Source organism: Pan troglodytes, chromosome 4 (genome assembly GCF_028858775.2).
Source record: "Pan troglodytes isolate AG18354 chromosome 4, NHGRI_mPanTro3-v2.0_pri, whole genome shotgun sequence".
Taxonomy (NCBI): Eukaryota; Metazoa; Chordata; class Mammalia; order Primates; family Hominidae; genus Pan; species Pan troglodytes.
Window position 1 is genome coordinate 42,288,634 of NC_072402.2, and position 23,059 is coordinate 42,311,692.

The following is a 23,059-nucleotide window of genomic DNA, read 5'->3' on the forward strand; positions in this document are numbered from 1 at the left end:
CTCACAATCACAGCAGAAGGCAAAAGGCACTTCTTACATGGTGGCGGCAAGAGAGAGAGCTTGTGCAGGGAAACTCCCATTTTAAAAACCATCAGATCTCATGAGACTCATTCACTATCATGAGTATAGTACAGGAAAGACCCACCCCGATAATTCAATCACCTCACACCAGTTTCTCCCATGACATGTAGGAATTGTGGGAGTTACAATTCAAGGTGAGATTTGGGTGGGGACACAGCCAAACCATATCAGCATGTTTTCTTGCTAGGGTTTATAGATAGGAATGGAATTGCTATGGAACAGATTTGCTATGAGATATTAGTTTCTCTAAATGTATTAGATAATGCTGCTGTGTTTTCCAAAAATGGTTGTAATAACTTACATTTCCTCTAGCAGTGATTGTGAGTTCTGGAGACCTTGGTTAATTATTTAACTTATTTTATTATTTTTTAATAAGACTGATGTTTAAGGCCCTCTCCAGAAAAATTAAATCAGAACTTCTGGGGCAGGGCCAAGTCATCACACTTTTCCAAATATTCTCAAGTGATTCCAATGCAAAGCCAGAGTTGGGATCTGCTAATTTAAATTAATAAGTGGTTAGCAAAATACAAACCTATATCTTCCTTTTATAACACAGCCTACCCAGTCAGCTCTTAATTAAGATCTATTAGGTATAAGATTTTACCAAAGAACAACAAAAAGAGTTTTCTGTGAGTTTTACAAGTTATTTTTAACCTACATTACTTACTGCTAAACCAGGAAAGAGCTTAAACATTTAGCAAAATATTAAAGCAAAAATGTGATGGATACAATAATCTAAAAGCAAATAATATTTTTCAATACACGTTAATTCAGAAGTACTTATATTTTTTAGGGCTAAGTAATGTTTCACAACACCCGAGTGGAGCCATTGAAATGTATGCAACACAATACGTTTTTGTTTTGTTTTGTTTTGTTTTTTGGTTTTTTTTTTTTTTTTTTTTTTTGAGACGGAGTCCTGCTCTTTAGCCCAGGCCGGATTGCAGTGGCACACAGTCTCGGCTCACTGCAAGCTCCGCCTCCCAGGTTCACGCCATTCTCCTGCCTCAGCCTCCCAAGTAGCTGGGACTACAGGCGCCCGCCACCGCGCCCGGCTAATTTTTTGTATTTTTAGTAGAGATGGGGTTTCACCGTGTTAGCCAAGATGGTCTCGATCTCCTGACCTTGTGATCCGCCCACCTCGGCCTCCCAAAGTGCTGGGATTACAGGCGTGAGCCACCGCGCCCAGCCCACAATACGTTTTTAGAAGACTAATTTTTTTTTTAATTCACATTAAATTCAACTCATTAAAATAAGTTTTATTCTGATTTCCAAAGCCACATATGTATTCATGTAGGTCTCAATTTGTTCATCTAAGTCATTTAGTAGACAAACATTGAATGAGACCATTATTATCTGCCAGGCCCTGTGGATACAAAGATGAGTGTGGTGGTCCCTGCCCTTGAGAAAAATACAGCTAGCTTACTTTTGTTCAGAATAAAATACAGATACTCTTTGACTTACGATGGAATTATATCTCAATAAAGCAGTCATAAGTAGAAAATAGTGTAAGTTGAAAATAGGTGTTTTGTAGATATGATGGGATGGCCAAACACAAAACACAATATCCAAAAACCACTGGCCACACAATGCACTGTGGAGTATTGACTGATTACTCTTGTGATTGTGTGGCTGGCTGACTGGGAGCCGTGGCTCACCGTTACTGTCCAGCATCACAAGAGTATCACACTGCATATGGCCTAGCCCAGGAAAAGGTCAAAATTCAAAATTTGAAGTACACTTTCTACTGAATGTATATTGCTTTCACACCATCACCTTTCACACAATGATAAAATCAAAATCATAAATCAAACCATCATAAATCAGGGACTGTCTATAAATATCTGGCCCATGAAATCACTATGTGATGAACTACAGCTCTAGGCTTAGTTCATTGTTTGTAGTTCTAGACACAAAGAATGTGAATAGAAGTAAGGAAACTGTCTGGACTACAAGAAAACAAATCTGCATGTTAAATTAATTCAACCTACATCATGTATCATGATATGAAAATTTACAGATATTTATAAAATGCCAAAAATGATGAACAAAAAGTCCAATGAAAAAAATTATTAAAAATTTACATAGAGAGTAGAAGAGAGAATTCGGCATGGGTATCATACACAATCTTTAAGATGTTTTCAGGATTCTCAATAAGAATGAGAAAGGGGTTGTGCCTTAGAGCATCTTCCATTTACACAGCCTACTCAGAGCTCTGGCATGTAGATAAACAAATCAGCCTTTTGTAAACAGGAGATCTGAGGTTGGTGAGCCCAGGATAGGAACTGCAAATACAAACACACTCATAAGAAAGACATGAAATCAGGACATTCCACAGAGCGCAAGACCAACATGGTTGGCATGGCTGGATCATAAGCCCAAAAGGTAGAGGAGGAGGACTGAAACAAGCATAATGGCAGGTTTTTCCTCCCTAAAACTTGTTTTCTGCTTCAGCACAGTTGAGACAATCATATTACAACCACCTCCGGCTGAAGATCACCTGAAAATAATTTGGGAAAACACCCATCACACACACATTCATTCCAGAAAATTCACATAGTGCTGTATAACACTGGAATGTACTTCCTGGATTTTGCATCTCATATTGGCAAGATATACTTTATTTTAGCTTGTGGAACGAATACTAAATCAGTTGCAACTTTGAAAAGTTCATCAGAATTTCAAGATAGCAACTCAATTTTTGACCTTCACATTCTGAGGATATTTCCAAACTAAATTATGCATGTAGCCACCAGTATAAGATATTAAGAATCCAGATACAACACTGTCTGGTGCAAAGATGGGGAGACCAAGGATTCAAAGCTCTGGATTTGAACACATAGCAAGCCTCCAGCTAACAGCTAGAATGAAATGGAAAGCCATTTAATTCTCAAGTTTCAAGTTGCTTGATCTGTAAAACGGACATGATAACTGCCCGGCCTACTACCTGGGATTGCCAGGGGGCTGTAATGAAAATAACAAATGGGACAGGGCTGTCAAGAACTATAAAAGCCAGTATTGGGGGGACTAAGCAGTTTTACACATTTGTCTGATCTTTTTAATACAAAAAACTACAATAAACAGTCACTAAATAGATATGTGGTATGTTTGAAAACAATTTTCCTGTGGTCACAATTTAAAGGCATAATTGTAAGGACTAGCTGCCTGCTTACCGAGCACTGTAATTGCATCAGATGTGCTATTAAGACAAATGTGCTGTAATCCCATGCTTTGGGCAGCAGGCGGTCATTAGGTGTTGTAAGTAGCAATTATGGCATACCTCCTCCTTTCCAGCCTGTATCGATTTTTCTTTCATTTGTTAATGTTGCTTCAAGGCTATGATTCAAGTCCACCATTGATTTCACTCAACAGATATTTGCTGATAGCCAACTGTGTGCAGGCACTCTTCTGCAAGATCTCCCCTTACACCCCAGATGAGCTAGAATTCTCAGACGCCCTCCCACTTGACTCTCCAGGGACCGTGTTCTGTTTGGGAGACAAATGAAAATACATTGCAGTCTAATTTTATTATTGACAAGCAGAAAAAGTGTGGACTCATCATGCCTCGCAGATGGCCCTTTGAAGTCTGCATTGGAAGTCTGCCTTCAAACACAACCAGGAAACTGGCCATTCGCCTACAGCCAGGCAGGGTCCATTCAGTGCCCTTGCACTGGAAGCCAGTGTCTTGTGTCCAAAGTCCCGGATTGAGAAATATTAGAAATATTACACTCTTTGGGTATGAGCTACAGCTTCAATGGATGATTTCATCCTTTCCTTCACCAGTAAGGCACAATCAACAAGGGATATTCTGGTGAGACTACAAGAGGAAGGTAAATGGGATAAACCAAGCCAGAAATCAGTATAAAAGATGCTGCCATATCTGGAGGGAGGAAGGGGAGGTTGGAAAAAGGTCAACCAGGAATACAGATGGGCAACGATTATCCATGAATGAAAAAAAGAAATGAACCACCACACCAACATTTCTTCTTTCATTCTTACTAAGTGTCAGTGACTATGATAAGGATTTTACCTTTCTTGTTTCTATAAAGAGCTAACCTCTATTCAGCACTTTATATGCATTATCTCATTTAATCCTGACAGCCATTCTATGATGTATGTACTATTACTATCCTTATTTTATAGGGGCAGAAACTAAGCCTTGACATAATTATGCAATTGCTTAGGCTCACTTAAGTAGTATATGGAACATGAAGGATTTGAACCTAGATTTTTCTACCTCCAAAACTCAAGTTCTTAACTATTATGCCTCTCATTCTACAAAGGATGGCTTGAATTGGCCCCAACTGCAGTGATATATCTCATGTACTTGTCAAGGAAAAATACATTAAAGCCAACAACAACAAAAAAATCAAGACTATAAAAATTAAATGTGTTGACAAGAAACATAGGAGAGTCATATACTACAAGAATTGGGGACTACTTTTTAAAAATCAGGGATTGACTCATGTAATACTTATATACTTGTATCTCCTATTATAAACTGCAGATGGGAAGATGGGAGTAGTGAAGAAAAATTTATACAAGAATAAAAAGTTCAAAATAGATTTTGTTGTTGTTGTTGTTGTTTTGTTTTGTTTTGTTTTTTTGAGAGGGAGTCTTGCTTTGTCACCCAGGTTGGAGTGTAGTGGTGTGATCTTGGCTCACTGCAACCTCCATCTCCTGGGTTCATGCAATTCTCCTGCCTCAGCCTCCCAAGTAGCTGGGATTACAGGCATGCACCACCACGCATGGCTAATTTTTGTATTTTTAGTAAAGACACGGTTTCACCATATTGGTCAGGCTGGTCTCGAACTCCTGACCTCAAGTGATCCACCCACCTCAGCCTCCCAAAGTGCTGGGATTACAGGTGTGAGCCACCACACTCAGCCTCAAAATAGATTTTTTTAAAGAGGGCAAGGAAAGATAGAACCAGCCAGGTGTGGTGGCTCATGCCTATAGTCCCAGCTACTCAGAGGCTGAGGTAGGAGGATCGCTTGAGCCCAGGAGTTGGAGACCAGCCTGAGAAATATAGCAAGACCTTCATCTCTAAAAAAAAAAAAAAAAAAAAAAAAAAAATTACCCAGTTGTGGTGGCACACACCTATAGTCCCAGTTACTAGGAAGGATGAGGAAAGAGAATCACTTGAGCCCAGAAGTCTGAGACCAGCCTGGGCAATACAGCGAGACCCCATCTTAAAAAAAAACCAACAAATTGAGAGTGAGGGAAAAATAAGCAGAAGGAACTTGAGCTGAGCAAATTCTAAGGACCCAGGCTCACATCCGTCACTCATGCTTCTCCTCTCCTCCAGATATTGACCTGATGTGTCGCCACTCACAGCACACATACATTCTCATGTCAAACTTGCAAAATAAAAGCAACTACAGTTATAGGTGTGGAAGAGGACAGTAGGTATATGGGTACCTACGGTAGGATTACAGAAGATCTTTTGAGGTTTCTATCCATACAGCTTCATCCCCACACCAAGGCTTATATTTGAGAGAGTCAAGACAAGGCCTCTTAAACAACACTGGGCCAAGTAAAGGGGGACTTTGGAACAGGACGCACAATTATTCATTTCCCTAAGAATGTACCATCTCTTCTGGCTCCCTGCCTCACTTTCCTCCCCAGATCTCTCCTACCCAACTTTTTCAATCATGGGGATTTTAACCTCCAAACATTGGTAGTTTTAAAACCAATGTTTTATCTACAAACCAATATTTCATTTGGTTTGTAGATAAAATAGTACAAGGACAACTGCCAGCATTCAAATCCCATTAAGAAATCTATGAGAATAGCAAAATTTTAACTTTCTCCTTCAAGGTTATGAAGATATTCCTTGGTTACTGTCATTTTTTAAATTCAGCTTTAATCCCCTGCGTGCAAGCAAAAACTGCTATATGCATCCTGCTACGTTTTAAGGGGAGAAAAGCCCCAGAGGAGGTAAGCCAGGAATGGGACTTCAAAAACCTTCTACAGTCCCGAATCCTTTGGGAAGCACATTGGGTAGGCTGTTCGCTTCCATTTACATTTTTTGTTCTTGAAAATTATAATTGAGGGAGAGAGAGTGACCGGAATCCAACTCTACGTTCTGTTTCCCAGAAGTGAGAGTAAGTGCGTAATTCTCTATTCCAGTATAAGGGCCATTGTTGCCAGACAAAAGTAGGAAGCTTATTTTTTAAGGAAGAGTTTAAGCTGCTGTTTCTTATTTAACATGTAGTACCTTAAACAGAGAATGTGTTCAATAAGAGTTTACCTACTTAAACTGAAAAATGAATTCAAATGATTGGGAGGAGAGGAGTCCTTTTCCTTAGAAGTTTAATTCTATATTAAATTCTTTACTGCCAGAAAACATATTCCTCAAAAATTAAAAACTACAAAAGGAATGTAAGACAAAGAAGACATTTTAAAATTAAGGATTTAAAGCTTCACAAATAATATACATATATATAGCTGAGAGCTGTAAAACAATTTTATCAATTTACCATCATAACAAGTGCCATAGGATCTAAAGAACATTCTCTCCACCCCTAGTGTTCATCCAGTGGGTTGCCTTAGCAACAGAAGGAGTATACTACCAGCTTGAAATGTCAGAAAAGGTGTAGAGATGTTTGTCCCATTAGATACTATCAGAAGTGACAGAAGGCTAGACAGCAATACTGAGTGTGTACACAACCCCTTGAAAAATGTCAAGATTTCCAAGAGAAACATACAAAACCCCTGAATCAGTTGTTACCCATAATGTATTGATTTCAAAACTTTAAAAAAAAAAAAACCACTGGAAACTTGTATTTCTTGTATTTTGTAATAAATCTGTCCTTTATGGGTTTCCTACCCACTGGTGTTTCAGCTAATGTTATTTCAAACTTGCTGTCCAGTACAGAGCTTTATGGCAGAGTAACAAAGCTGACATTTTACCTCATCTGTGGGCCAGCAATTAAGTCTTATAAATCAGTTTGCCCTTCTCTGGTTAGTAAGACCTGGACACAGTGCAGTCATCAGGCCAACCCACAGTGCCAGGCTCTGGGGCCTTGCTCTATTTTCTTTCTATATCTACGGCCAGCAGACAGTATTCAAAGATAAAAACACAAGCCACGCTCCATTTCAAACATTAAACAAATCTTGCTTGCTACCGGCTACAGATCTCTTTTCTGTATTCAAAGAAAGAGAAACAGATATTTTTCTCTGTCAAACACTGCTAGGCCACACATTCCCTTCTCTTGTTGCCTAGAAGGTTCAAGGTATGTGGCTTGAAGCAAGATGTGGCTGTCACATAAAATGAGTAGTTCCCATCCACTCTTTTGTAATGAACTGTTAATTCCTATGTAATGGCTTTTCCTGCAGATAAGAAGCAATATTAAAACTGCTTTTTAAACTTCTTAAGTGAACACTGAACAATCAAGACACATTTTAAGAACTGCTGGACCAAACATCTACTGTTCCCCAAAAAGCTATTGAATTAAAAAAAATAATAAATTTAGGGGAAAAAATAACTGCTAGATAACCCTAACTCTTATAAACTTTCTTCTGAAGTCCTTTCGGGCCTCTGTATTTCTTTTCCTTTTCTTTCCATTATGTGTAAAGCATAGAAAAACAAACATTCTCCTTCAAGAGGAACTAATTTATGAAGACCCTATTCAGGCAAGAGCAGAGTGTTATACTAACGACCCTTCTCCATAGTAAGAGCATCACATTACTTTACCTATACATTACACGTGTGGGCCATGACAAGGTTTTCTATATTTCCTTTAACTTACTACTCATTATGCTGTGACTTGTACTTGGATTTGTCCTTGAAACTAACAAATCATTTCTCTAATTTCTGGATTCAAGTTTAAATCTGTTGTGGTTGTTATAACTCTATTGGTGTTATTTGCAAGTTAAGGAGTATACTCTTAATCTGACTTTTGGAAAATGTTCAATTCTCTAAGCCACCCTCAGTGGGTCCTGCTAGTTCCACCAATTTGTTTTCTTTGGGGACAGCTCTCCAACCAACCATAGACCCACAGAATGAGAAGCTGTATCCTCTAAATACATCAGCTGTGTTGAAGTCCAAAACATTCCTATAGAAGAGTTCCAAAAGTTCAATTGGCTTACCTTAAAATTTTCTTTCACTCATAGAACCAATTACAAAGGCAGGAGAAAAGCTTAACTCTTTAAACTTGACGAAGCAATCTACCAGGTAATACTTTGTTTTGTTAAACACTTTAATATTTTTGCCCTGCAGATTCAATTCATGCTAGTACCTTTACAAAAGCAGGTTTGGCACTTTGCGAGGCCGACGTGGGTGAATCACTTGAGGTCAGGCCTGGCCAACATGGTGAAACCCCATCTCTAAAAATACAAAAATAAGCCAGGCGTGATGGCACACACCTGTAATCCCAGCTACTCAGGAGGCTGAGGCAGGAGAATCATTTGAACCTTGGAGGCAGAGGTCACAGTGAACCAATATCATCCCACTGCACTCCAGCCTAGGTAACAGAGTGAGACTTCGTCTCAAAAAAAAATAAAAATAAAAAATAAACAGATTTGGTTATGTTTTTATGATTGATATAACAAAGAATCCACCTGTTCCATAATGAGCAGAACTTCTGCCTGTTAGGAGACCTTTGATCACATGAACTACTTTTACCTAGACAACTGGAAGAGTCCAAGTTCGTTTTTGAAAACAATAGTAATTTACTCTGGCAAAAAATATCTTGAGTCTTCCAAATTGTTATATATTAGTTTGTAAGTGTAAACATATGTGAGAAATATTCTTTATATGACCTCTTTGTTTTTTTAAGGAACTGGGCTTTATTTTTCTCTTAAATTAGAAAACCTAACCAGGACAAGCTCGACCTACTCCATAGGTTAGGAGAGAATCTACTGTGTTCACAGGAACGATGCCATCTGTCTTTGGAGATACCATTTGTAGTCCCCTTGGGTTCTTTACCCACATGGCAGCCCTTCACTGGTGTTGGCAAGCTTGGTGCTTGCCAGCCATGTTAAGCTACTGGGAACACAAGTGGAGGGAGGTAGTTTGATGGAGCAGGAAGGTCAAGGGGGCTTTCAACTCCAAAGTCATCTGAGCATCAACACATAAAACATTAGAATGTGTTATCCCAGTTAACCTAATTGTCAAAATTATACAAATCTCTGAGAAAAGATTTCTGCTCAAAAAACAAACAAGCAAAAAACCCAAAACAAAAAAATAAAAATAAATTGTGAGATTCTGTTGAATAATTATATTACTATTCAACGCTTTACTCCAAATTTGGGCTTCTGAGACCCTGCACAAGGCACTATTATGAATGCTATTTCATAAAAGGAATGGTCTTAATTTTATGAACTAGAAATCCAATTTTATTTATGGTCTAAAATTAAATAAAATCTGGGATATTTCCTTTCCTCAAACACATAACGAAGTTGCATTGTGACTAATGACGGGTAAGATACAGGGCTGAAAGAAGGCTCTGCTTTTTGTTACAAGATCCATGCTCTACTCAGACTCTGGCCTTTTTCCAGATTCCCAGTCCTTCCTAATAACTCTCAATGATTGACAAGGGAAAAAAATGAGAAGTTCATTATAAAATGCAAAGAATACAGTAATGTGTCACAGCAGGGTTTTGATCACTCTTCCAAGACAAAGTCATTACAGAAATCAATGAATACTCCTTCGGTAAGATCTATTTATATTTGAAGAAATCATAAATAAATAAACACAAAAAATTTTTAATAAAAGTGAACACTGAGCATTAAAATAATTTTTGGACAAGTACTGGAAGAAATAATTACTAGGAAAGAAATTGTTTTCCACCTGTGATGCCACTGCCACTAATACATTTATAACGTCCAGTGGGTCCGATGTCACAGTTTATTTCTCACATCATTATTATAATTTATCTACCTGAAGACAAGCAACACAAATAAAATATGTACACTAAAAAAGATGTATAAGCACATAAGAGGTTTTAAACTGCTTAGATTAAAACTCTATTAAATTAAAAGTACAACGAAAAACAAATCCAAAACAGCTCAAGATTAGTGAAACCCCACCAAATGGTTATGAATAGGCAATGAGTCAAAATACATCCATAGAGTATACATGTGCATTGTAAAAATCTAATATAATCCAGTTAATCTAGGGTATTAATGTTAGTTCTTCACCAAATACTCTTGTTTATTCCCAACTATAAAATGATTAATTTATGTCCAACTACTTGATTCAGTAAATACAATAAAAACTCCACGTTTTCCTTCTCCCTAGTATCTAATACAATTTCTAAAGTACAAAATTAAAACTGACACAGAAGAATTTATATTTCAATCTATTCATCTAAATGCCCAATTTGTTCTTTTTAACGTGGAATAATTTTGACAGAAATGTACTGATAAATACATCTGTTAAGACCTACCAATCTAAACTTAGCCGATATCCATATATGAGCCCCTACATACATACATAACAGAACTGAGGTGTGAACAGGCAGACACAGAGACTTAAACACATGGTGGGCTGAATCAAATCTCATAAGATGGTCATAACCTTCAGAGTAAAATTCGACTTCAAACATGAGCATTAACCCTGTCGCTTGACATTGATGTTGTAGAGAAGCTACACTACAAGTCTAGGCTGCAGACAGTTTTACCTCAAGTACTATAAACTGCCTTTAGAGAAAGTCTAGAGACATTCCTAGAAATTTTCAAAGAATTGCTTACAATGCCAGGATTTTATATTTTGCCTTCAGCTTCATTTGTCCAAACCAATTGTATCTGCTTTCTACCTATGCACATATAAGTACATACAATACACTCTATATATGAAAATTTATTCACATGCACATACCAACATCACCTTTTACTGAAAACTTAATATGTTCAGATACTCTTCTAGAGGTCTTGCCATACATTATCTAATTAAATCATCACAACCAGCTAATGAAGCAGGTACTACTATGCCTCATTGTAGAAATTAAAAATGTGCAGCACCAGAACTAAAATACCTTGCCCAAGTCTCACAGCCAGGAGGTAATAAGGTCAGGATCTGAACCTGGCTCCACAGCACACATTCTTAACAACTAGGACACTAGAATAGAAAAGTGTTTTACCATGAAAAGAAACCACTCCAGTTTTTCTCTCATGAAAATACATATATTATGTATAAATACTGGCAGAGGGGTCAGAAAGGAACTCCTGGTGACATAAATCTGTCTGTTATAAAAATATGGATAAATCAAAGGCCACGACAGCTAAAAGCTTGGCAAACAAGAATGTATCCCTAAATAGCAATGAAAATGGCAATAGGATGACCCTCGACAACATGCGTTGTCAAGCGTTCTCCAAACTTATTTTTTTATGTATCTCTACCGGCAAAAATAACTTTGAGCAGGCATGCCCAGCATGGAAAACTGTATGCTTCTATTATTGCAATCCACGGATTAAATCCTAGAGAGTATGAATGTATTTCTAAATATCGGCATGAAAAATAAATATAGTATGTGGGTAACATGAATTCCATTTTGGAGACCCTTAGTTTAAGCTATTCACGTTCAGTTATGAGGTTCCATGACCTTCAACAATTTGTAATTTTTCAGAGGCACTAATTAAACCGCTGCAGGCACCAAGCTGCTGTGCTGAGAGACTTGCTGGCCTGGTGCTGAGAGACTTGCTGGCCTGGGGAGGGGCTGTGGGACTAACCTGCATCTGCCCCTGCGTGAGGCTGTGATGCTCTTCCTTTACTCATGGGAAATCGTGAAACCTTTGTGTCTTTGTCAAAATGGATCCACACCCCCCCCAAAAAACACCTTCCAATATTATAGTTAGAAATCTTTTTAAAAATCCAAGAGGCTTAAGATGAAGTTTCTTAGCCAGAAAACATTATATGTATATAATATTTAGATATAGACAATATGTATCATAGATATATAAATTTATATATACTATATCTATATTAATGTAGATCATACATGTCATCTATCACTTACATATGTGAGATAGAAAGGGTGTATCTCCAGACGATCAGGTATTACTGTTGCAATTCCCCTGTATATAAGGGCTTAGCACATAGCAAGAGTTTAAGAAATATTTGTTGAGCCAGGTGCCTATAATCCCAGCTACTGGGGAGGCTGAGGTGGGAGGCTCGCCTGAGGCCAGGTGTTTGAGACAAGCCTGAGAAATACAGCAAGACTCTGTCTCTAAAAAAAAAAATAAAAAATGAATTTAATTAGCCAGGCATGTGACAAACACCTATAATCTTAGATACCCGGGAATCTGAGGCAGTAGGATCACATGAGCCCAAGAATTTGAGGTTGCGGTGAGCTATGATTGTGCCACCGCACTCCAGCCTGGGCAACAGAGCAAGATGACCCTGTCTCATCAGCTAAAGAAGCAGGTACTACTATGACTCATTGTAGAAATTAAAAATGTGCAGCACATTTACTTTATTAAAAATATTTTATTAATACTTTATTTTAAAAAAGTATTTGTTGAATGAATGAATGAATGGTGTATCCCAAGACCTTTCAAGTATCATCACTGCAACTCCCCCTTATATTTCATATCTCCTTGCTGAATCCTTGGGGATAATAGCAAGCAGAACAAACACCACCCACACCCTCAGGGAGCCCACGCCATACGTATCAATTAGCCACCACACAGGAGAGTGCAGCACACAGGATTCAGGCATGGCTCGGTGCTGGACTAGACTTGTGACTTCCCTCATCCAAGGTCTTAAAAACAAGAGACGTCTTTAAGTGCCCAGAAGAGTTTTAGTGTGACCCTGATTAAAGGAAATAAACAGAGATCCTTTTGGATTGTGACTTATGGCTTTATAATTCTGTTTACAAAACTCACACCCCTTTACCCAGAGCAGTGCATTTAATCTCATCCATGATCAAATTTAAGCCAACCTGAAACTTACAACTAGAATTTACCAGGAAGCAGAAACTCTCAAAAATAGCATCATCTGACTACAAAGCTAAGGTCACAGGAAGGATAGCAAAAAAAGCAATAATATATGTTGTATTCAATAAATTACAAAACAACATTTGTGTATTTCCAATAAAATTATATATAACTTGTAATCACCAACAAAAAGCAGCTATTGGCTGGACACATTGGCTCATGCCTGTAATCCCAGCACTTTGGGAGACTGAGGCAGAAGGATCACTGAAGTCAGAAGTTCAAGTTCAGCCTGAGCAACACAGTGAGACCCCATCTCTCAAAAAAAGATTTTATTTTTTCATTTTTAAAAAGCATCTATTGATCACTTTAGCCTCATGTCTAGTAAGGGCCTATATATAACATCTATAGCCTTGTTCACACGCAGATTCCAAATACTTGGTATTCAGAGTCCATTTGGTCTTTAGAACTCCAAAAACTAGTACAAATGTAACACAAATGCTCTCAGTGACACTGACATTTTCAAAGATGTCAATTCATTGGTTATGTTTCCCATGTGGTCACATGTCTTCCAGGTGTTTCACAGAGTTGGTGACATGATCTTTCTTGTCCAGTAAGCCTACCTATTTGGAAATGGGGCAGCAATGTCCCCTTCCCACAGCAAGAAAACTTGCCAAGGGAAGTGGTGCCACAGCCCAGAGCAGCTGACTCAAGAGCGTACCATAAAGAAACAGTCTTTCCCCACTTGAGACAAGGCTCTTCCATTTATCCCACACCTCCTGGCACGGAGTCACATAAACCAGCCCAGAGATGAGTGGCTCAGGACCTCAGGGAGCCCCTCCACATCAGAGCAAGGTTCAGGTAAAAAGTGGGCAGGAAAACCTGCCGAGGGGAACACACAGTATAGCATAAGGTACATTCTGAACTTGACACACACAGGGGATATCTGAATTTTCTGGTGATGACCCACCTTCAAGTGAAGAACTTCCCAACACAGTCCACTCTAGAGGCAATTCCAGATGGGTCAGAGCCAGCACGAGCTCCTCATCCAAGGCAGGCAGCGCTCCCGCCGTCAAGGCAAATGGGGTCAGCAGGGTCTGGTGGCTGCAGGCTGTGAGGCGATTGGCCTGTGTCACCAGCAGACGAGCCAGCCTGCAAGCCATGTTGTCCACGTAGGTCACTGAGCCGGAGCCCATGGTCACCGGAGAGTAACCTTCCGAGCAGAGGCACACAGATACCGTCACCGTCTCCTGAAGCCCATGGCCTGGACAACAAGACAGTGAACAGTTCACCCCAAGTCTGTAGGAGATGCTCTCACAGGGGTCCAATGTGCTAGCGCCACCACATAGCTTAAGCAGACAACACGCTCCAGGAGAACAAAGCAGAAAGGAAAGCCAGCCCATTACCCTTACACACTGCCAAGCATGTGGGCCAAACTAATGCTGACTCCATCTTCTTTCAGTAACTCCTGATTTTAAAACTTACCTTTACGAGCTCTGAGCACTTGACCATCTGTTCTCCTATCGTTACCAAACACTGCTATTCAGCATTCCTTTAACCTTTTACTCCTACCCTGACCCCTGAATTTGTGTTTGTTGTCTTCAAGTCCTTTGCTCTTTTCCACTCTGCCATTTCCTCCTGAGTCACATATTTTTACATATTTAAGCAATAAGTTTATAAGATAGCACCATACAATTACACAAGTTTGCCCTAATTCCATAGAGCTCCTTTGAATGTGAGTTAAGGTGGGTGAAGACTACCCAAGAGAAAACAAAAGGGAAAATATATATATACATATCTATGTGTGTGTGTGTGTTGTTGCTCACCACCCCCTCTTCTGACAATAGTGTCTCTGTCTTGTAGGTGTTCTCAACAATTTCTCCTGAGAGTGTCACCAAATCCTGCTGTTTGTCCCTCCCTTCACTCTTCCTCTTCTTTGCCCCACTCTCTTATTTTGCCAGAGCTGGGAAGCTCTTACCCAGGTACATTTTTATGCTGCCCTTGGCAGAATTTTCAGGAATTGGTGGCACCAAATCACTATGATCATGATAATCATGACTGGACAGAGAAGAGTTATTCAGCTACCACTGGTTCATAGCACCCTGTTGCCCCCAGTCAAATGGCTAACAGGTACAAGTCATTCCTCCTCTGCCTTATTCGCCAAAGACTTTTCCCAGAGGCTTTGCAGCTAGGGCTCCAAGGAACAAGACTATCCCAAGTTTACTGAAAGAGAACTAGTGTCACTTTGTCATCGACTCTTAAAAGTGGTCTCATGGTACGGGCACAGAATGCACCCACCTCCCACCAGACTACACATACCCAGGAAATATTAAATAAATCTGTCTTACAAATTTTGAAAGGTTGTCCTGGTAAAAGCTGTCACCAGGGAAATTCAAGGTTCAGAAATAGAAACTGTCACCTGCCTCTAGATTCTGTTAAAATGAAGATAAGAAACCTCACTTTTAAGTAGACCACAAACAATATAAACAAAAGATTATATTATCTTCCTCCTAAGGAAGGAGGAGGAGAGTCGCCACCACGTGCAAGTAAAGAAAAAGATAAAAAGTTTTGAAAATAGGAGTGGCACTTTAGTTATTATTTTTTATCCTTTCTCTATAAGGGCTTGATAAAGGAGAAAACCAAGAAAAGAGAGCAAAACTAAAGGTAGGGAAAACATTAGCCAGAGCAAAAGGGCAGAGGGAAAGCAACCAACAGCTGAAGTAACTATGTGCCGTTAATTAGATTTGTTTTTGTTTTTGTTTTGAGATGGAGTCTCGCTCTGTCTCCCAGGCTGGAGTGCAGTGACATGATCTCAGCTCACTGCAACCTCTGTCTCCCAGGTTCAAGTGATTCTCCTGCCTCAGCTTCCCAAGTAGCTGGGACTAAAGGCACCGGCCACCATGCCCAGCTAATGTTTATATTTTTAATAGAGATGGGGTTTCCCCATGTTGGCCAGGCTGATCTCAAACTCCCGATCTCAGGTGATCCTCCCACCTCGGCCTCCGGTAGTGCTGGGATTACAGGCATGAGCCACCATGACTGGCCCATTAATTCGGTTTGACTGTCTTTTCTTTCTTTTTTTTTTTCTTTTAACGATGAAGATTACTGGACTAAAGACAGAAGTACTTAAAATTGCCGATGGTCTCAGAAATTGGACAACAGATTAATTCAGTGACCAAGACCAGGTAGAGCTAAGAGGTATCTGCACTTCTCTACAATTCTCACTGTGTCTGTGTTGTTTGCATGTTCACTGGCTACCTTCTTTCCACATGTAGCAGATATGTTACAGACAAGCTCCTTTAAAAATGATCTCAATCTTAACTCTAATAAAAATTAAAGAGTCTCTTTATGATACAAATTAAAAGGGCCTGAAAGACCCACAGTTAAGAAAAACCAACCAATCAATAAAAAAGAATTCTAAAATGCCCTCCCTGTCCTGTAGGTAATGACATTTTAATTCCACCATTAGGTTAAAGCCTGATGACTCTTAAATGCACAACCCACATACCAATAAAAATATAAAACAACTATATTGAGAAGGGCTATTAGCTCGTCACAATATGTGAACAGGATATATTAATTTGTCATCTATCAAGAAGACAACAGGGGAAATTACAGGTTTCCAAATGTAAGCATTTTGATGATAGGGAGAGAAAGTTCTGGAGCTGGAGATCCCCCAAGGAAGATTCTGGATGGACAGGGCATCAAGGAAAGAACCCCAGGGACCAAAGGGAGCAAGCAGAGGAGAGGCAGACCCATGGCTGCCAGGCTGCTTACAGAAGAATGAGGAAGAGAGAAGACAAACTTTGTCAATGTCAGTTCTGCCTGAGCCAACCCTGGCAATGAGTCTGAGGTTATAGGAGGTGATTAGGAGGTGATACTCAATAGACAGTGTTTCCTCCATTTGACTGCATTCAAAGCACGCTCAACCATCAAAGTTGGGTGCAGTCAATAGGATGGGTCTGCCTGGTCTAAGTTAAGACTCCTAATTAAGCAGCAGATACAACTGGAAGAATCTCAGATGTGAGTGTTCTTCCTAACATACACATACGCACACAGGCACGCACACACTCCTGACCTTGCAGCACTGTTTTCTTTTTCTTCCTGGCTCTCTTCCTGGCCTACAACCCTGGAGGGAAGTTATTTGCAGACTAATTTCCCAGCTGCACAACAAAGAGGACACCTCACCTGGGACGCTGGACTGGAGAACGTTATCCTCGATGCGCTCTGCAATCATGACATGTCGCTGATGAGATCCGTCATAAGTAAAGTAAAACTCAGCATCTTCAGGAAGATACACATTTTTGTCAAACTTCGCATAGACCGTCATCTGCCCCTGAAAAAGGAATAAGTCGGGGCATTGTCACACTTCCTTGTCCTGGCTCTAAGAAAGCACAATACAAAGGGCCTGGGTCCATAACAGTGTCATTTGTTATGTTCACTTCATGTGGTTGAGTTCAAATAGCATGAGTGCTTCCTTCCAACAACAACACATTTGACATTAGGGAAGATGCTTCCTGATGTATTTAGGTATGGGTATCAGAGCTGGTTTGTTCTGTTTTTAAAGTTAAAGAAGTTCAGGGCACAGGAAAGAATTTTTTCTTTCTTTAAAATGTACTAGATGTAGGAGTGTGGTACTTCATTGCCGTTTGCTTTTCAAAAATTATTTTTAGAGACAGGGTCTCACTATGTTGCCCAGGCTGGTCTTAAACTCCTCTGCGCAAGCAATCCTCCCACTTCAGCCTCCCTGGTAGCTGGGGCTACAAGGATGTGCCACCACACCCAGCAGTCTTGTACTCTGAATTTCTACCAGCTGAACATCATGGTTTGAGTTAATTTTTATCCTGTATCCAAAATTCCATTATTAGTACAAAAGTTCATGATAATTATTCTTAGCTCTGGCCTTACCCTGTGCTAGACCATAGTCAGTTGTAAGAATCTTAAATATTTACAAACATTGCCAAATAAACGGGACTACTCCCTCCCCCTTGCTATGCTATTTCCATTTGCTATTTCTCTTCTCTGAGGGGTTTCCAAGTGCTCTTTCCTCACACTTTCTCTTAAGAGCTTCTGGTTGGCACAAAGCCCTGCAAAGTGCCTTGGTCCCAAGGAGAGGAGCTGCCACCTCAGGTCACCGAGGCATCCTCTGAGGACTAATGTCAAAGGAAGTGGGGCAGCAGGCTGGGGCTCTCGGGTATGTCACCATCCTGAGGCTTTGCGGAGGGGCTACAGCAGCCGTGTTGCACCCAGGGGAACAGCAGCTATGGTAGGGACTGCCAGGTCATCTCCAGACCCCAGAGGCTTTGAAGGATTTGTGCTACTCCCTACTGAAAACACAAAAAGCAATACAAAGTGGGGCCTCCAGAGAGAGAGCACATTCTGCCCAGCCTGTGGGAGTGGCGGGGAAATGGAAACCTGGAGGTGGAAAGGGTCGCCCACTTTGGAGGGCCTCCAGAGCTCGGCACTGCGTGGAGAAGCATCTGGGCTTTTGTGTGCTTGTCCAACAAAAACAAACCTGCTCGCCAAGATATCCTTACCCTATGATAGAGGAGAAAGTGAACAGAGAAAAGCCTACACAGAGTCCTTAACATCAATTTGCCTCTGACAAATATTAGCAAGATACTTCACAGGACACTAAGAGTTAAGCCGATCAGGATCAAAAACAAAATCGGTGCAGGGTTTTCTAATAGTCACATGGTTATTTAATCTCAGTTTTTTTACAATAAACAAAAAACTATGCTTTTCTAGTGGTTTAAAACGTATCACACACACAGTTATCAGAAACTATGAAATGGTATAAATACAAAGTATAGAGTTCTGAAAAAAAATCACTGGTTGGCAGTTTTGAATTGCCCCTTTTCTGCATATGAGCATGCGTGTGTATGTGCACACATAAACGTAATCAATAGAAAAGCAACATGCCAAGAAAAATCTACCATACAATAGCTTCCAAAAAATTTCAGGAAGGAGATCTGAAAAGCAAAAAACAACAAATGTCTAACATGACTGAGAGAGGAAACTTAGACGAAATTCCATTTCCTAAAAAAGGAAGAACAGCTTGCTTTAGTCATGTTCCTGGTTTCTAAAGAGACTGTTAACTATCCACAGGCAGAAGCTGACCTGACCTGTTCGTGACTTTTTTTTAATAAAAAAACAAATTATATAAACAGATCAAAAATGTTCACAGATCACAAGGATATCTAATCTGCATCTATTCAAAACAACGATCATATTACTATTTTATTTGGTTGGGTGGACAAGGACTACAGCTTCTGAGAGTTTAATTGCAACCCTTTCCAACACAATACAACCCTGAACATTACAGTCTTGTAATTCATCATGCCTGCCTTTCAAGAACCATGCCATGCTTTACACTAGTAAAAGGATAACCAACAGTCATGTGAGTAATAAGACATGCCCATTAAGGAGATTAAAGAGAGATGCCCAGAAGTCCTAACACTCAGAAGAGATTCAGCAATAAAAAAGTCTCTTATATGGTAACCAGAAAAACATCAGAAAGACCCAGTTAAAGATGCTGTGGAAGAAGAAGGGGGTGATACAGAAACCAACAGAGAGACCCAATTAGACAGAAATGGATGGGCAGGAGAGGAAGACAAGGAAAGAAAATATGAAGATGAAATAACAAGGACATTTTCATTCAGAAAAGGCAGATAAAGCTCAAAGGAGATGGATTTAGATAAAGCTACTTAGGAGATCAGCAGGAAGAACGGCCTTCTGAAAGAATATGCAAGTACAGCTTAAATAGCCAACCACAGGTGGCAGTTTTTTGGGTAAGAGTGGGATCTTTCTAACCACTGAGTCCACTGAAAATCTGCTACTCTTCTAAAAAGGCCACCAATTTCATATATGGCAAAGACAAAATTCCAATGTACAGAATTCCAAAGTATCTCTTTCAGTTCCCCATCTGGATCCAATTACATTCTTTGTTTCAGGCAATTGAAAACTAGAAACTTTCCTAGATAAATTTGTTGGCATAAATATCAGAATCACTCTGCTTCTACATAGAAGCAATAGAGATGTGTTCTCACCTTTCTATAAACTCACTATATCCAAAATAAAAAAACACTCAAATATGCCACTGAAATTTCTGGAAAAAATAAGAAGCATGCTAGGCAAAATTATCTCCCCAAATTAATCAACAAGTTTAGTGTATTCCAGTCAAAACCCATTTTTCAAATGAAACTCAACAAGCTTATTCTAAAGTTCATCTGGAGGAGTAAATACACTAGAATTGAAATGATATTTTTGAGAGAGAATGTTTGGGCTGTCAAAGCTTGCTCTACCACAAAGCAAAACATACAATAAAACCAGGGTTATTTAAACAGAGTAATGGTAGCATAGAGACAGACAAGTTCAAAGTCCGAGGCAGACACATGGACCCATGGAAATTATGTTATAATAGGTGGCATTTCAAATCAGCAGGGAAAGAATGGACAATTCAATAAATAGTTTTAGAACAATAGCTATCCATTAGGAGCAAAAACATGCCTTCTACCAAATGATTAAATTTCTAATTAATTCAATATCTAACATAAAAATCCATAAAAGCATAAAATTAGAAGACTGTTTAAAAGTTTTCATTATTGAATAAATAATAGCAATTAAAGGTATTTAGATTTCATCTGCATTGACATGATCCTAAACTATCAACCTTTTTTCATTTTTCCTATTCTCTTCCAGTCTTTATTCATATGCACAGGTAATTATTACACAGCTATACTCATGGCATAATACATTAATACATACTGTGTGGTTTCTTCTCTTCTATCAAAGGTATTTTTCTACATTGTTACAATCTTTGGCACCCTTTTTAATTGCATTCCACCAAGCGTTTGATGTTCCACAATTGTGTGATTACTTAAATATTCATCTACTGTTCATTAAGTGTACTTCTGACTTTTTAACATTTTAAACAACTCTTTATAAACATTTTAAGTAATTTTTATCCTTTGAGATGTTATTTTAGAATAAAATTCTAGAAATGCTTCCAAAAATATGAACAAGTTGTCACAAATTGCCAAACTTCTTTCCAAAAATTTTGTATCAACTTTTATCACATGTGCTGGTTAAGAGTATCATTTTCACCCCAACCTTGCCAAAACTATCTTTGGAATTATTTCCTGTGTTAACAGATCATAAACAGTTCCTCGCTGATTTAATTCACCTTTTTCCATTGCCACTGAAATTTATTGCCCACTTTCATAAAAGTCTATTGCGAAATAATGTAAACATTGCTGGTGGCCAAACCAAATTTCAATTTGAATAAATTTAGTCTTCCCTCTTCTGTTTCACATATGAATTCACCTACAAACTTTGCCTTTGGCAGGTCAAAATTTTTAGCTTCCCAAGTGAACCAGTTGGAATCAGTGTCAGAATCATTCCCTTTCCCTGTCAAATAGTGAAGGTACATCACCTCTTACCCAATCATGCCCAAATAAAAAATACTCATCAGTACTCCCATAAAACCTTGGAAGGCCAAGTCACATGGAAAACAGGAATCACAAATGTAGAGCAGAAAAGCTGAACTGACTAGAATCATACTAAACATAGTTCAATATAAATACACACAAAGAATCAGGTAAATTAAACTAACATTTTTTACCATCAAACATCCTCTAGAGAAATTCTACTCGTAAAACTCAATAATTTTCAAAGACCAATCCTTCTGCTGAAATGCTGTGACATCTATGGATTTCTTCCCAGAGAACCAAAAAGGTAACAAATGTTTTTGCCACCTTAAACTATCTCATCCAACTTTCCTATTCCTTTCCAGACGGTATTTAAAGTGGAAATGGTTGTCGACACCAGTTTGCATGTTCTAAAGATTTTTTCATTAATCTATGTCTCTAATACCTTGAGTAATTGAGTGGCTGTATTAGCCTAATCACTGGGTATTCCTGTACTCATGTTTTCTCTCCCTTCCTCCCTTTCTTCCCTCCCATTATAAACAATGCATCTGTATATAATTACACTTCGTTAATAACAATGCTATTTGCTGAACAACACCTTAACTCTCTGGTTTCTTAAATATATGGCATGACTGGGCAATGAACAAATACTGTATTTTCAAATTATGACAATTAGAAAAAAGGATACATCTTTTTATAGTGGGGTTTCTTAACCAAGGGAAGAATCTGAATATGGATTTCAGACAGTTTGAGGACCTCTGAAAATTATTAGCAAAACATAATAATTTTTTTGTGTGTATATATGTCCATTTTCTGAGGAAAGGTTTTTTTATGGCTTTCATCATAGTCTCAAAGGCATCTAAAGATTCAAAAAAAGTTTATGAACTCTAGCTTTTATAGTAACAGGCAAAAATGGGAAGTTAATAAATACTTTTCAATAGTAATTGTCACCTTTTTGACAGGAAGACATAAAGTATCTTCCAATGGATTCTAGTATTATACACAGCCTTTATATGGGATGATTTAGGGAAAGAAGCATAATAAAGGTAAATATAAGTTGACTGTTAAATATTATAATCAATGTTTACTAATACATGCCATGAAAACTATTAGGCTAAAATACAGTGCCAAGTGAACTATCAAATTTGATTTGTATGCAATATTTGAAACTTGTCTTCTTTACAATAAGAAAAAAAAATCTATACAGAGCCTTTCCTGTAGAACACAGCGTACTGAACTTTGTAAGATCCTTGAAAAGTTAAAAGAAAAAAAAAAGGATGCATGGTTATTATCCCATTTTATAGGTAAGTAAATACAACTATAGGTACCACTGCTAACTAGCTCAGGATCCCAGAGCCAGATGTGTAGTATTAGGTTTCTTGATTTCTGCCCCAACCCCCAAGTTAGGTTATCCTCTTCACAATTTCTCAAGTACAACAGCATATGTGGTACCAAAGGAAGCACCGTGGGCACAAAGTATTTTATTCAAATTACTGTGTTTAGCTGAAGTACTTCTTTAAAAGAAAGTGTGGAGATGCAAATATTATTTCTTATATGTGTGTGCACATGTATACAAATGCAGATATCGATATATCTAACTACTTATACATATTATCTATGTGTACAGCACACCACAATTTATACAGTGCTTTCTTGTGTGTTTTCTTGTCTTA

General features: G+C 38.7%; 1 protein-coding gene across 5 annotated transcripts in view; it reads right to left on the minus strand.

The window, feature by feature from the left end:
• ARHGEF28 (Rho guanine nucleotide exchange factor 28) overlaps positions 1 to 23,059 on the minus strand; it is a 314,548-nt gene that overhangs the window by 174,060 nt on the left and 117,429 nt on the right. For all 5 annotated transcript variants that reach the window (XM_016953152.4, XM_001151367.8, XM_001151239.8 and 2 more), the window contains exons 3-4: positions 17,146 to 17,293; positions 13,928 to 14,221 (exon numbers count right to left, since the gene is read on the minus strand). In XM_016953152.4, coding sequence (XP_016808641.3) covers positions 13,928 to 14,221; positions 17,146 to 17,293 — 442 coding nt within the window. The remainder of the gene's footprint in view (positions 1 to 13,927; positions 14,222 to 17,145; positions 17,294 to 23,059) is intronic.